The 17,121-nt window shown below is 34.6% G+C and overlaps 1 protein-coding gene across 7 annotated transcripts in view; it reads right to left on the bottom strand.

The window, feature by feature from the left end:
* The window catches only part of LOC141410873 (bifunctional heparan sulfate N-deacetylase/N-sulfotransferase 3), a 183,081-nt gene that overhangs the window by 155,265 nt on the left and 10,695 nt on the right, over positions 1 to 17,121 (bottom strand). For all 7 annotated transcript variants that reach the window (XR_012435663.1, XM_074041597.1, XM_074041600.1 and 4 more), the window contains exon 2: positions 12,367 to 13,501. Coding sequence is in view for 6 of the 7 variants with exons in the window: in XM_074041597.1 (XP_073897698.1) it covers positions 12,367 to 13,389 (1,023 nt within the window). In the remaining variant the exon portion in view is untranslated. The remainder of the gene's footprint in view (positions 1 to 12,366; positions 13,502 to 17,121) is intronic.

Below are 17,121 nucleotides of genomic sequence, written 5' to 3'. Positions count from 1 at the left end.
GTTGTATGACCTGGTGGTTACATAAGCTTTCACCTTCTGTGATGTTCATGAAGTCCTTTTTATTTAATTTGTAAGAACCATCATGTAGCTTTCAGGGAATATGAATGCAAAAAAGTATAAATCAACTAAGAAATATGCTGCTATATTTACAAAATATGAAATAAGAGGAAAAATGATTGGCTGAGAGACCTGAAAACATAAGGAAACTAATTTCTCCCTTTAATTACACACATGAGTGAAAATAATTAAAGTTGTGGGGAAAGGCCAAAACTTTGTTTCTCTAAGTGGTTCATGTCTTTTTCTTTGTGAAGAGATAATATCATGCATACTAGTAACAAAAAATAAACACCCTAATGGAATAATGGACAAAGGACAATTTTCAAAAGAGAAATATAAATGAACAATAAATGTGATATTAACCCTGTCACAGTTAAATAGAATGAATTAAAAACAATGAAATAAAAAGTTTTACGTATCAGATTTTCGAACATTAAATGTTGACTAAATTTAATGTTTGAAACGTTAGTGTGTAGTAGAACTAAGAAATTTTTTTATTTTGCTTTTTTCCTTGTTTTCTATATTGATTTATTATTGTCACTACAAATTTAAGTATCAGTATATATTTGAAAACAAAAGTTATTTCCATTTTGGGCATTTTGACAAAAACATAAAAACCAACTAACCCAAACAATCCTAACTGTAGCTTCACTTAAGACAAATGTTTGAATCTCTGTTTATAGTTTCCTAAGGTAAATTTTCTTTTTTACATTAAAAAATACTACCCTCCCAACATTTTTTAAAAAAGAATCCTCCAGTATGATACCTCTATCTCACCTATAATTTTTTATTTTTTTATTTTCATATCTTGGAATCTTGTATAAAATTTTATTTACAAACAATTTTTACGGATACAGAAATTGTGTTCCATATTTCTACTGAGGATTATATGTGCCATAAACTGTACTGAGTACTTTATAAATTTCATCTCCATGATTTATAAATTGGAGATGCTATTTTTATATCCATTTTATAGATAACAAAAGTAAGATTTTGTGTTTCAGAGAGAATCCCAGTTGACTTGACTCAAAGCTTAATCTTCAAACTACCAAGCTAAGATTTCACAATTATATTTGAATGATTACAGTAAAAACCAAAATAAGTAAATAAAATATAGATGGTGGTTGATGCTAGGTGATCAAATTGTGGAAGCTCTGCTTTCTTCTTTTTTATGATTCCTACATCTCCTTCAGTAAGATTATTGTTTAGAATCAGACAGAATTTCTTGACAATGTGGGTAAAAGAGCTCTGAAGACAAGGTCTGCAGTGACCATGTAAGTTTTGTGCACAAACCAAGACAAGAAACATCACGGGGGTGACCAAGTAATATCTCACCTATAATTTACTCCAATTTGAGTTTATGATTTCCTTGATATTTCATTATACCAAAGCACATTCAATTAGACAAGAAAACTAAAAATAATTAAACCCCCCATCTCATACACATGCACACACACACACACACACACACACACACACACACTGGTCCTTCTGCTAAAAAAAAATCAAATTTCTCTATCACACACACACAACACTCCTTCCTCTAAAAACATCAAATTTCTCTATGCTGATTCTTAAACTTCCTATTATAACTCTCTCTGCTTCTAGTCTCTTCTTTTCTAACTGATCTGATTTATAGGTTCCTCCAAGGTCACAGAAGCAATGTATTTTTTACTACTTTACTTTAAAATTATCCAATGTACTTTCATTAGGCAATATTAAGCCACCCATTTATGGAATCACTGTCTCAAATCCTCTGCTTCTTATGTAAAATCTACCTTGTCCATCTCCACAGTCAGTTTTACGTGAATATGCATTTGCCAAATTATGCTGTAGTCTTTTTAAAACATTAAAAATTAGTAAAAACTACACGTCTTCCAGCAGCAGGTTGAAATCAGTAATTCTATTGTGATTGCTTACTTATTTATATATATTTGTAATTAAATATTTTTATACAACATGATTTTAGCATACTTTCTACAGAGAAAGACAGTAGGACCCATGTCTTCATATTTTGAAATAATATCAAATTCAGTCTATCTAAACCACTGTTTCTTCAGATGTGCGTTTCTACCATTTGTGTTGGAATCATCTAGGTAAACTGGGTTCTCTCCAGATTGACTAAGACTCACATTGATAAGTGATCAAGTACATCTAAATATCTGAGTGAAAGAATGCTTAAGATGAAACTAGTGGCAGATTCTTGTACTGTTTCTTTAAAAATACTGTAGCACCCTGCTTTTTGTTCATTTACAAATTACAAGTTGATTCATCCTTGGTGATTTTAACACTTGTCTGTGTTTTTGGCTTGTCAACAATAAAAATACAGTTATGAACAGTTGACTATGTCATCTGTGAGTGACTTGAAAGGTTAGTTTAAATTCGGTAATGATTTTGCTCTTGAAAAGCTTTCAGTCATAATAGAGAGCCAGATTGAGATGTGTTGATGGCCTGAAAACAAAGATGTGTGGTAAATTGCTTGCTCTCTGAGGCTCTCCTTGCTCTTGAGGATGTGGCATTGATATTGTGTCAATTGTTAAGTACAGAGCATTGAACACAGGTCCTCCCATGCCTCTGCCAAGGATGTACCTCCTGTCACTGCCTCCATTAGAGACAAAACCCATTTAGGGAAAGTGGCTTTTTCAAGTGGAATGAGCAGCTGTGTCTTCTCTGAGAATGATTATTGAACACTGATCAGTTCTTGTGAAGTTACAAGTTACAGTACCATTGGAGATCTAGTTCTAGCTAGAATAAAAAATAAATTTTTCACTTCCATTGTTCATTCACCCTTCATTTAAAACAGTGACATATCCTGCTTTAGGAAAGAAATAACAAAGATTAGGAACATCTTTTTCTCCTCTCTCTTTACTTCTTTTAATGCTTTTTACTGCATTTCTAGAATAGATTAGGAAATTATGCAAAAATCTTTTGATTATTGAACTATTTTGTCAAAGCAATTACACTAAAGTTAAAATGGGTTTTCATTATGTCTTTTTGCTCCGAAAATATTGTCAAATAATTTTGCGAAAATTTCCTAAAGGTATTTTTCAGTATATCAGAAATCTAAGACTTGCAGGATATAGGTATTACTTATTCTGATACCAGCAACTTTAACTTTTGAGCAGTTTACTGTCAAAACCACTCAGTTCATTTTCTCAGCATATCAAGCAAGAATAAGTTGTCTTTCTTTCTATTTGAACTCAAATACTCATTTCTTATTATTCTCAGAGGAGGAATGGCTTAGTTATTTCTTGTAATGGTGGTATACAGATTATTGAATCCAAGATAAAAATAGCAAAGAATTTATATTTATTATTAGCTTGGGTAGATCACTGTTCACTGTCTTAACCAGCAACTGGTTTAATTTCTGTGTGCAACATTTTTTTCCTTTCTTTCTTCGGAAAGCTGATTCTAATCAGTATATATATATAGTTCAGAGAAAGAAACAGAGACATATAATTACCTAAAAATAATGATGTAAGTATGAAGGATAAGAAAAGAAACACTATTGTACTAATCCAGACACCAGGAAACCAAAGCAAGGAGCTAAAGGGAGGAGGGATAAGCAGATGGAAGAGAATTTATTGTTGTTTTTAGATTGGGTCAATTAGAATACAGATTTCAAAGAAATAAATAAAATAAGCTCACTGAAGCTAAGGTGGATGCAAGAACATAGATAAAGTCAAAGAGAATAAAATGGAAGAGGTGTGATGAAAATGATCACCAGAGTTTAAGTAACTGTGTTAGCCTCAATCAACTGTCATTTAAAATTACATTATTGTTCTCACAATGGATGCACTCCTAGAGAAATGACAGTAGAAACTGCTAAAGTAGTGAACTGATGATAATCACATACCTGCTCCAACTGAGTGGACTTTGGAGAGCTAAATTCCCTAAACCACCTAAGTGAAGAGAGGGTTACTTGCTTGCCCATGTTGGCCTTTACAGAGTTAAGGTGTATGTTAATTGGCCTAATTCCCCAACTGACTCTTGAGTCAGCTAAATTAATGATTCGATCATATATATGCTATTAAAACTTCATTTCCTGGTGAGAAGAATAATAGTAAAGTAGTGGAAGTCTTTTGGGGCGGAGGATGGTTTGAGCCACGATAGGAATTGCTAGCATGATTATTTGAAAAGCATGACATGTGGCACACAGAGTGTCTCTCCTACCATCCCTGCCAAGACAACCACACTTAATTCATGGTACCTGGGATATGCACCTTATGTGGCAAAAAAGATTTTGCAAATAAAACTAAGTTAAGGACCTTGATATATTCTAGATTATGTGTCCTTAAAAGCAGAGGAACTTTCCCAATTTTAGTGAGAGAACAACTACATGAGAGAGATGTGGTTAAGAAAGAAGGCATAGAGGGATGAAACACTGCTGCCTTTGAAGGTGAAGAACGAGCATGTGAGTTTGGGAATGTGGGCACACTGTAGAAGAAAAGATGAGGCAATAGGTTCTCACTGGAACCTTCACAAAGCAGCAAAGTCCTCAGCTCAGTGAGACCAGTGTTGGAGCTCTGACCTCTAGAGCTGTAAAATGATAGACTTCATAGTGAGTTTGTATTATTGCTATGAGTCAATATCTACTTTGTATTTAATTCTATAGTTTCATTATACATGATTGTCTATAAAAGTTAAGAACAAAAAATGCTTCAGCTATTAATTCGTATTTCACCAAGTGACAACACTTCAGAATTTCTCTGACTTTTCCTATTTTGTTTGTGTGCTTTTGAAAAAATTTAGGAATGCCTGTCTAAGGCACCTTAAAACATCATAGACTTTAAAATTTGAGTATATGAAGAAAAAGTTGACTGAATTCTGAGCATTTCTGTTCTTTAACTGAGCTAGCACCTAGTGTATGCTACTGTATCACCTTAATTTGCCCCAACTGTAACAGTTACCAGAATTTCAGGCAAAATGTCTGAAAAGAAAATTCATGTCTAGGAAGCAGAACTTTTGCAAAGTCAAATCTTAAAATAAACCTTACCTTGAGTCCAAGGCATTTCAAGATGTGATTGATAACCGATGTTTTGTTCCGAATTTGCAAGTAAATTCTTGGTAAAGACTCAGATATGAATCATGAAACCATAATAGAAATTTTAAGGATATAATTTTCTATAAAGTAGAGTTTGGTGGGAAAGAATTGGTATGGTATAGTACTGTGTTACGTCCACAACTGTGAAACTATGAAGTGGAAAAGCTCAGATTCTAGCGTCAGGCGGACCTGCATTTTGAATCCTGGTAGTACCACTTCCTAGTTATAGTCTTTGTTTTATAGGATTTCTGCAACAATTAAATTGTGATAAAAGTAAAACAGTATATATTCAATACGTGTTATTTATTTTGTGAGGAGTCAATTGTATAATTTATGGATCTAATAGTATAAGACATCAGCACAGAAATATAGAAGATTCTTTTACATTTTATTTTTTGCAATCATGTAATGCTAGAAGAAAGAACTCTTAACCAAGAGATGCACATAATTCAACAATGGGCATAGAGTAAAATTTTCTCCTTGTTTCTTGACTTCCTTTTATCAAAATATGTTCTTCATTATCCATTAGTGTATACTTTGAAGTCCCTAACACAACACTTTGAGAGTAAATGTGTGTAAGTTTGTGGGCAAACTGAATATCTTTCTACCTTAAATCCCAATTTAGTATTTTCCCCCTGAAATCTGCTAGTCCAGACTGTGAAGCATTGCCTAGTTGAGCTTTGGTGCCCTGCTCTTGATCACGTTTGGGCAGAATACAGTGCATGGGACCCTTAAAAAAAAGTAATTAGTCACCAAATATATTTTATACACTATGTGTTCATACAGCAACATTTTATCTTTGTAAAATGATTTAGAACTCATTCTTTTAGAATGTCCCATTGTGTAACAAATGACTCCTTAATAGTAATAGTAATGAGGATACATTCCATCTCACAATGCAATAACGAATTTAATAAGATGTATTAAACATAAATAGAGTGTGGATATGAAGTCATTTTTTTCTTTGCAAAACTATTTTCTTACTTTCCTTGTTAAATTATAAAGTGATTTCCTGAAAAGTATTCCCTTACAATAACTGTATAGCAGCTAGAACACTGTGGATATTTGAGTATGATGATAACATTGAAAGTGATTTATTTTCCTGTTTATTCTGATCACATTATATCAAATTTACAAGTATAGAATAGTGATTTAGAATACCACCAAACAGAGTGAGGAAGAGAGATGCAAACATTTCATTTATGTTCGTAAGAACAGTCACAAGTTGCCTAACTATTTGACAATTATAAATCAATTAGGACCAGTGGAATTGGACATATTTTACTACCACAAATGCTTAGGTGATTCTCAAGGAGTCTAAGTCCTCCCAAGGTGAGCTGCATACAGTGTTCCCACAGGAAGGAACCATTAAGTAAGCATTTAAACTCAACAAAGCTATCTCTTAAGGATGAGAGTAAATAAAGACTTTACGATCCATAAAATGTGAGCTGCTTTACCATGAATAGATTCTCTTGAAAGAAACTTCTAAAGGATATAAAGAATGAGATTCATTCATTTAACAGATAAGCACTGAGCCAGGAACATTTCTAGGAGCTGGAAACACTTAAGAGTAAACAAAACATGAGAAAATATTGCTCTCTTGAGAATTAAGTTTTAGTAAAGTCACACATCAGAGAGCAGAGAGAATGAGGGAAAGGAGGAGGAGGATGTGTGATCTGGGAGATAAAGGGAAACAGATTGTAAGAACTTTGATTGTTAGTCTGGGTGAGACTGGAAGTCACTACAGGGTTCTGAGCAGAAGATGGGCATGATATCAGTTATATGATAAGAGAATCATTTTGTCTGCTCTGTTAAAACAGGGGCTGAATATGGAAGTAGGAAGTCCTAACTGACATGCAAGGGTGAGTGGATAGCAAAGAAAGCAGTAGACACCTGGCTAACTTTGGTCTTAATAAAAAAAATAACGGGTAGTATCTGGGTTTAAACAACAAGAGAATAGTCCCGAATGAGAGCAGCTAGCTCATCAGCCAAAGGAAAGCAGGCATGATTGGAAATAAAGGGCTTTTACTTTTTGCCTGCTGTTTGGAGACATTGAATAATATTAGCACTTCCTTACCATACTTGTTTAAGTTTCTGGACAAACTACTAAAAGGATAGAAGTAGGCATATGCATTTCAAACCAGTAGTGGGTAGAAAAAGCAAACTGACTCAAATAAAAGTAAAGAAGGAGTAGGAGAAAGAATCAAGAAGAAACAGAATCAGTAAGACAAATATACAGCACAAATAAGAGAGCTGAAAAAATTCCTTATACATTGATGGTCTAATTAACTGTGTGTAGACTTATCTTGCTAATTAAAGACACATATTGATATGGTAGATAAAAAGCAAAATTTCTGCAGGGTGTGATGATTCATGCCTGTAATCCCAGCTATCAAGGAGTGATAGGTAGAAGGATCACAGTCTAAGGCTGACAAGGGCAAAAAGTAAGACCATGTCTGGAAAAAAACAAAAAAACAAAACTTTAAAAAATGGCTGGGAGTGTAGCTCAAGTGGTCGACTGCCTACCCAGCAAACAAGTATGAGGCTCTGAGTTCAAATCCCAGTACTGCCAAAATAAAATCTACCACCACCACCAACAACCCCCCCACACACAAAAAAGGAACAAAACAAAAAAATCCCTCCCCAAAACAAACAAAAAGCAAAACTTATCTAGAGGTTGTTTTCAAAACTAATTTATAGTGCAAAAACACAGGATTGAATGAGGCTGAAAATATATAAAAATAGATTAAGTCATGCTTTTCAAATAGTAGCCAAAAGGAAGATCGTACAGCAAATAAATATTAGTCAAAACAGATGTAAAGGCAAATATAATAAAGGCAGAACAAAGGGTTCATTTCAACAGCAATTGGCTTTGAGAAGCAAAAGCCAATTCTTCAAAGCTTCTTGCTTATTTATGTAGTTCTGTTCAGGAGAATTTACCTTCACATGCACAAAGAAGATAATCACAGAATGATAAAACATGAAATATAATTTAAAGCATATGCACTAAAAATGCAATAACTGATAGAATAACAAGGAAATATTTACAATCCATCATCAGAGTTGGAGAATTAAACATACCTCTTTTTCATTACCTGTCTTACCCCCCACACACAAAAAAAACCCAGAAAGAATGTAGAACGTTTGAAAATACATTTAAAAAGCTGAGCTGATAGATATATCCTGGCTGGAGACTATATGCTCTTGTCAAGTACATGAGTAATGTTATAAATAGCTATGAATTCATTGTAGATAATTTAAAGTATTGATATCAAACATGTACATGTTTCACAACATTATACAGTTAAAATGGATACCAACAAATAAAAGATAAGAAACCACAGAAATAATAGGAAGGAATTAGAAAAATATGGATTAAGGACAAAAGAAAAGGATTGGTATTATATACAGTGTATAATTCTTGACATTCATTCACACAGAGCATATAGGTAATTAGCTATTTTGAAGAAATTTTTGTTTCCTTTTCTATTTTTACTTATGACAGAATAATTGATTGCAACTCCCCACTTCCCTAAACATTTGGTATGCTAAGTTCCCTTTTCACTGATTTTATGAAGCCTCTGGCTTTGCCTTAGCTAAGGTGGTGAATATTCATATGAGAGGTGAAGTCAAGCAGCACAGAGCTCACCTTTACACTCCAGTTACAACCTGCTGGGTCAGCCCCAAGCCAAAACTGAGAAATCAGCCAAGTTTATCTTCTGAGCTTGATACCACTATTTCTCACAGCTTTCTGGCTTCCTACTATTTTTAGCACTTTCTTTTCCCTAGGCTCTTTGGGATCTTCAGTTAGAGAGGAAAATAATGATAAATTTGCTCATGACATTATATTAAAGATTTAAGAACTGCTTGCTCTTGCTTATGAAGCTGTTTTAAAAATGTGATATTTTTTTCTTTAAAGGGTTAATCACAAACTTGCACATTAAGGAATGCTGATATGTAAGTAAACAGTGGGAAAGGTTTAGGGTAGTGTGGGGGAGGGCTGCTGAGTACTTCCAGAAAGGGGTACAGATAATTCTTCATTGTGCTCAGGTGTGAGGTGTGACTGGTTGTGGTTATTTGTGTTCTGATGCGTATTACAGAAAGTGATGGAGGGAGAGGTACAGGAGGGAGAGAGGGAGACACATATGCTCTTTTATTTTTTGAGAGTATTCAACTGCAGAAAGTTCAGTAAAACCCTACAAGATCAGCTTTTCCAGAATGTTCCCATTCCACTTCTCTTCTGTCTTGGGACACAAATGTTATATGAATTTGTTCTATATGAATTTTAGCACAGGAGTGAGTGAAAACTTCTGAAAGAGACTATGGGTTGTTAGCATGCATTGGACCATCCTGTGCCTTCTTGTAAAACTAAAATGTTTTAATGATAGGAGTACCACTTTTTCTCTCCAAAAACCCATTCCGTAGATTTAGACTTGAAAGTCTGAGGACAGATGCTAGAGGACAGGGAATTTTATTTTATTTTTTAGCATCACAAAACCAGTCCAGTAGTCCAAGAAAGCACATAAGTGCACATACATGCACACACACTCTTTCTGACTTCCATTTAATTTTATTTAGTTAGTCCTGCTCTTTTTGGGAAAAATACTCTAATTGTTCAAACAATTTTCTTCTTTGGTTCCTATAGCTTGCCTATGACTAGACTAATAAAAATACCACTTTAGATTGTTTTTTTTTTTCAATTTTCTCAAATTCTTTTCAATTTTCCTAACAGTTCAAATAGAGAAAATATTTGCTCATAAAGGTAACAGTTAAATGAAAGGACTTGATTAAAATATTTCTATTAATTATGCACTATTGATGACCAAATCCTTGATCTTTCTTTTCCTGTTTTAATTAGGCCACTCCTAATTAACTTGGGATTCTCTGTGTTTTAGTAGTAAGTACTCTCAGTCCTGGGCAAACCAGGATGGTTAATCAGCTTATCACTAGTCCACTGCCGGCGCTGTCTAACTTTCTCTTCCCTCTTTCATATCAAAATTTCTCCACTGAGTACTCTATACTCTCTTTTTTCTCATCTTGACCTCTTAGTTCATTCCTGAACGTGCTGTAACTGGCTTCTGTCTCTATCACTCCACACATATGAGGTTTGCAGGAGTTGTCAATGACCTTCAACATTTCCCTCAGGAGACTGGCCAGTACTCTGCTGGTGGATTTGGGACTGCTGGTCCAGCCACTTAGCTGAAGCTCTTAATTCCCATCTTCTACAGCAACACAGATTCCTGGTTTCTGACTGTTCCTTTAACCACTTATACATGGGTTATCTCCCTTTACTTATTTTCTAAAAGATGATTTCCCTAAAAATTCTACACTTGATCCTCTTCTTCTCTTATTACTCTACAAATCTTTTCCTGGCTGATTTCACACACTTCCATGTTGTTAACCACTCCCTATAGGATGATGACTTTCAAATCTGTACTTGTTACCCAAACTTTTCTTGTGAGCCAACAACCTATGAAACAGCTCTTATAGTGCCTTATATGCAATTCAATAAAGCTAAAATTTTTATTATAAACTGTAATGATCTCCACTATTATGCTCCTCCTCTTTGCTATTGGTATTATCAGTAATGGTTCACCTCTGCCAAAAATCCTAATGTCATCTTTGACCTTACATTCTCTTTCACCTCCACTGAATTACTAAGTCATTTTAGTTTTAACTCCTAAATAATGTTTAAATTGTCTTTATTCCTCCAACCTTACTCACATTTCCTCGTTTCAGAGCTTGCCATGTTTAGTCTAAATTATAGCCATCACCCCACTGTACTCTTGCCTTCAAACTCTTTCCTGCCTACTTATAGTGTCTGTTAAATGGTGCCACTGTACTCACCATGTAACAGTGTTTCCCACAGCAGTTTTTATATAGGATCACGTAGATACTTTTACCTTACCATGTTGCAAGCCATCTTTCTGTTTATCTCCGTCACAAAAGAGTAAATTCATTATGAAGGGAGCTGTACTTTATCTTTGTTTCCCTTGTGCCTGCCTCTGTGCCCAGCATATGGCATGAACATCAAGAACTGAGCATATGATGCAAGCATCATATGTATTTCTATGTTTGTATTCTTTCCTGTCCTCTTTTCTAAAGGGAGGGGACCATGGTTTATCATTTTATATACATGTTATAAATACAGCTCCTTTATTAATTAATTTCTATTGAGTTAAAATCTTGTCAGGAATGTGGAACTCTTTTTTCTTGTTAGTCTTCACACTCTCCATAGTAAGTAATGCTAAGTGGTCCTTCTGATATTTTTAGCTTATTTAACTAGTGTAGTGAAAATTGCTATTATTTGCCAGATACTTAGTGACTAGAAAAATGACGCAGTATTTAAGATGATTTTTTAAATATCTAATTTAGTTCTAGATGCTCACCAAAAGGTCAAAGCTGTAGGGAATAAAAGTTGTATATCAAAAGCCCCTCACTTTTATGAGAAATCAACATGAAGTATAACAGAGATAGATTCCTATAGCATTTTGAATAGGAAACTCAGATAAATGTAGATAACTTTAATTTTGACTTTCATTAATATTAAACAACTAGTTGTTTATATAATATAACCAATTCATAATAATACCAAGCTATCTTTAAATGATTGCTTCCTGGTTAAGGGAAGCAATTTTACACTAAGAAATATAATACAATTTAAATGCAGCACAATGGGCTTCATGAATGTACCAGAAGTGTTCACTGAAATCAAGTTAAACCCTTATGTTGTGTGTGAATAAATATGCTTATACAGTCACAGCTCTCCCTGTTTTGCAGAGTTTCAAATATATGATAAGAGAAAATGAGATGCATATTAGATTTTCAAAAACATCTAACTTGATATGAGATCTGTAATTCCTGAAAATTTGTGAGAGCACTTATTTTCAGTAAAACAAATTCACTTGATTTCATATTTAAATGGATTGTCTTAGGTTAGCAACAGTTTTCTACAGTAGGTAGTTTCTAAGAAGGAACTAAACAAAATGATTTATACTTTGTTGCTATAAATACACACAGGAAACCATTTCAAGATCATGCCACACTCTTAGTATAAGCTTCAGTTTTCTTTATTCAGAGGGAAATATATTATCTACTAGGATGAGAGATGTGGTAGTCAATTATCCCAGTTTGTCCCAGAGATTCCCAATAAAACAGAAGTTACATGTTCTAGGAAACACCTTTGTCCCAGTATAAAACAGGAAGGTGTTAACCCTGCTGAAAGATGAACTAAACTTTGAAACCTTGAGATAATAGAGTCTTACCTTAACGTCATTGGTGTTCATTCGCGTTCCTTCCTTTCCCACAAATATATCATCAATGTCCACAAGGATGTACCTGTCCAAGGACAATGTCAGCCTCTTTCCTGACAAGAAGGTGATAGCATCAATGAAGATCAGCTTGTGCAGCCAAAAGTTCAAGTTACTTCCAAAAAGAACTCGCTGAATTCCATCATGGAGCCCTAGGTCGTGTATGATAGTGGCATAAAAAGCACCTTTAGAGATGGGAGGAGAAAGGTTTTCTGGGGTCTTTACTTTGGCAAATATCACTGGTTGGTAGGCTGAGTGATTAATCTGGAAAACTGTCCAGTCAGTTCCAGGTAAAGAACCTTTTTCAAGCTTGGAAGATTTGGTCACACGAAGCAATGGAGAATGAGGATTAATACAGCAATCTTTTACTGCAAGGTTTCCATATATGGAAAAAGAGAAACCTTTTATCTGAAAGTTCTGTAGATTCTTCTCACTAGTTTTTTGGAATCCAATGACACCCACACCATATTCGACACAGTATTTATCTAAAAGGCTTCGATTCCAGGAGTCCATATTTATATACTTTAAAATATTCTCATAAATAATGAGAATATATTTGCCTTTAGTTTTGTCTGTAAGTGCCGGAAGATCTCCTTTTCCAGGAGCAATTTCAATGTGATACTGGAATCTACTTGACTCTAGAATCATAATGATGTCTTGGCCAAGCGGTGAGTACTGGCTCTCCACAAACACTAAGACTATGGGATCTGTCCTTGAGGCATCAGAAAGCCTTGCTGACTTCATGTCCACCAGCCTATATGGCAAGTGTTGGAGGTCACCACAATCCACTTCTGAAGTCATTTCAGAGAGTTCACTTTCCTGTTTGTAGCCACTGTACAGGTAGTAAGCAGAAATAACAATGCTCACCATACAAAAAGTGGCAAGCAGAATAACTGTCCTTTGAAAGTGTCTGTGAAGCTTCATGATAAAACTCATGTTGTATATCCTTTCCTTGACTATTTTTGAGAGAAGCACCATAAATGTAAAACAAACGATGGTGTTTCAGCTATTTTTCCAGCCTCAGGCAATAGTTTATGTCACCATTGCAGCACATCTGTATTGCATGATCAGGACTCACAGGAAATAGAGTCTGAAAAATAGAAAAAAAACAGAATAGAATATGAAATATTCAGTGCCTAGCACTAGAATGTGCAAGCTTTTTTTTTTTTTTAAATCTTATTGACCCTGATAAGTGGCAGACTAGTGGACAGATGAACTGGCTTGAAGGAAATTAGAAAACCTCTTTCAGATGTGGTTGAGGACATGAGAGGGATGAGATGAGGAAAGTGACTCCACTGAACAGAAAAAAATAATTGAGCTAATCAGGAATTTTCTTTTCCTCTTTGAGCTCTGCATCAAACTTGGTAGATAATATCACAGACCTCTGACACCACAGAGAGTTTGCCTGAGCCATATACTGCTGTTTTCTGTCATCAAGATATGCATCATGTAATGTATGATCAAACATGTGTGTTCACTTACATGTACTGAAAGTTTATAAAAGTTTGGGCATGTTTCACTAAGTTCCACAATTAAAATGATAGTCCTTTTCTTTTCTAGAAAGTTGTTAACACAAGGAATTTTGTTACTCAATATACATTTCAAATTCATTAGAGAAACAACCTATAATAGTTACTTTCATTAGAAAAAACCCTTTTAAATGCACATATGGTTCCACAACCCAACTGATCATTTTAGAGTGAATATTTACCTAGTTAAGTTTTTCAAAATTCGGAGCAGTCATGTGGTGAGATGAATATGAGGAATAAAACACTCCCCAGTCTCCTTTGGCTCTGTTGTATTATGGATGCATTCAGGCATCGTGCATTGCAGAATGTTTACTGACAGATTCACTTTCTGTACATTCTATTTCTACTATTGAACAAAGAGCTCAGTAATCATATGAAAACATCCTATAAAGCATTTTAAAAGCATAATGAAAATAGTTATGAAGTCACAAGAAATGCCTTGTTTTGTAATAATTCCAAATTCCTTTCAAGTCTTAGTAACTATTGGAAATTTAGTAACTTTGAAAAATAGTAAGAAAGAAGCACAGGCATTTGTTTCTTAGAACAAAAGTTTAGTAGAGTCTTACATTCCTGGCACTGTGCAAAGAAATATCACAGATCATAAAAAAATTAAGAAATGTCTTGCCATTGTTCATAGGACAAGCTAAGTAGCTGGCAAGATAAAAAGTGGCAGGAAGCACTGTATTTGGTGTTTACCATAAGTTTAGGGTTCGTTGCACCTCTGCTTCTTAATTGTAGCATTTTAGACTCATACCTTCCAAATAAAATGTTGGAATAAATGACCACTATTAACGAATGCTAGATTTAAAATTCTGTACTATTCACTTATGAAGTAAGCAGTGATTAATACTTTGAATAATATATGTTTATCTTTGTGAAGAATATATTCTGCAATATAACTACAGGATATTTATGATATTTATTTTGTAAATTATATGTTATAGTTTATTCATTCACATCTTTAGGGCATCTATGTTGTTCATTCAAATATTTATGGGGTAGCTATTTTTCTGTTTAAAATATACATGTTAAGAATGGTGAATTTCTTCAAAAGGTCTTGAATTTTAAAGCATAGACAATGACAAGGGTGATCATTTATGGCTATAAATTAAGGACAAGTGACTGTAATGAGATGAACAAAGAAAAAGACTGTAACAAGTGGGGAATCTGTAAAATGTTCTGGGAGGATAGGACTGGGGAGATCCCTAAAGGATGATGGGAATTCAAACACACATGTGAGATTTAGACAAGGTTATAGAGATAGCAGTGAGTACAACATTGGGCAAGGGACATGAATGAAAACTGAAAGAAATGGTGAAGAATATTAAACAACAATTTGACTAGGAACTGCTTACAGAGATGACAGGGAGATTTGATGGCACAGAACTTTATGACTGTGAAAGCTAATAGGGAAACATTAAACTTTCTGATTTACTGGAAAGTATGGTAAAGAGTTAGAATTAATGAATAACCTGGAGGATAACATAGAGCTGTCTCAGAAAGCTGAGTCTTGCAAGCCAATGTTGATGCATTTCTCACAATGTAATGCTGAAATGTTAATGATCACAGAAAAGGGAGGACAGAGGGAAGGGATAAGTCTGAGGAACGTTTCGGTTGACATGCCATGTGAGGTGCACACACAGCATCGCTCTGCCAGGGAAAATGCCATCAAGTGATCTGACGTGCTCTATAATCAATGGAATATAAAGAAGAACATTCTGCTATTGAAGCATGCTAGTTACAGGTTTAGGTGAAATTTAAGCCAACAAAAAACTAAACAGACAACTTAGAGTTGTTAACTGTAGTTATTTTCTTTTGGTGAGTAATTGCGTTTTAAAGTTGTATACATGATTACGAACATAATCTTCTGCAAGATAATGGCAGGAAACAAAATATCACATCTTTCCATGTATGTGTTTTGATTTTAGCTGTGAATTTTTTTGACTGGATATAAAATATAGCGACACACTTTGCATTTCTGTTGGCAGTATTTCAGTTTGTTCCAATTGTCAGAAGTGATGAACTGAGAGGTCAGGAGTATTTGCTCTCACTATTTAGAGCAGATATTAGAATGCATCAAATTTACCTTTTCTGTTAGCAGGTATAAATGCCAAAGGATATTTCTTTTATATTAGACGCCTCAAGTTTTATTCTAATACCAAAGGTAATTCCACTGAATGTCTTTGAGGTTAGGGTTTGCCCTAACATCGTATTTAAATGGATACATTAAGATTCTCTTGTTCTCTGCAAACCTAGACAGGGTCTTGCCAAATAGCCCAAGCTGACCTCAATCTCAAGATTCTCCTGCCTCAGCTTTCCCATTGCTGGGATTACAGGCTTGAACGACCACACCCAACTTCTCTGCAGACCTTTTAAAATACACAACACACTTGGCCATGGCCAATTTAAATCTGTGGTGTGGACTCTAAGAATTTTCTGTTAATACCACAACCTTATCTATAAATAGCTTCTTCCCATTCTCTGCTATGTTTCACTTCTTTTCCTTGGGGGCATAGCACTATAGCAGAAGACAGAGGCAAAGGTACAGACCTCTGAGCCCTTATTGAGTGGGTTTATCAGTAGGACACATGGGTGTGGAAAATTAAGCTTATCCACAAATTCCCCTGTAAAACTTCCTTTGATTTTTCAAACTTGGAAAGAACCAGTGGGTACACATGATCATTGTGAAAAGTGCCTCTCTTTGGCACTTATTACTGCAATTATAATTAAAATTTTTCTTAAAATCATCTTCCCTGTTGGCCTGAAAGCTAAGAAGGTAGAGTGAATGGCCCTTTTGTCTATCATTGCACCCCTAGTGCCAGGCATGGAGTAAGCAATCAATGACTATTGGAATTTATTGAATGCATTGGCACATTTATGCTTATAGGTTAATTTGAAAATTCTACTTTATTCTAATGCTGTAAAGTTACCTTTTCAGGTTACACATGACTATTAATACGGTTGTAGTTACTCAAAAATTTACTGGATTTAGTGTCTATTTTATTGATTACTAAGTAAATAAAATCACAGCAGCCCAACATGTGATGAATCTAATATTTGTGATAGATACAAATCTTTACTCACAAAAATTACCTACCAGTTAATCATTCTACAATCAGCCATCAGGTATTTATTGAACAGCTACTTTGGGAGTAGTACCACTGTACTCAGTGCTGAGGGT

This window comes from Castor canadensis, chromosome 9, assembly GCF_047511655.1.
Source record: "Castor canadensis chromosome 9, mCasCan1.hap1v2, whole genome shotgun sequence".
NCBI classification, from domain to species: Eukaryota; Metazoa; Chordata; class Mammalia; order Rodentia; family Castoridae; genus Castor; species Castor canadensis.
The sequence above is the reverse complement of the archived record's forward strand: the minus strand, read 5'-3'. Positions and strand labels throughout refer to the sequence as shown.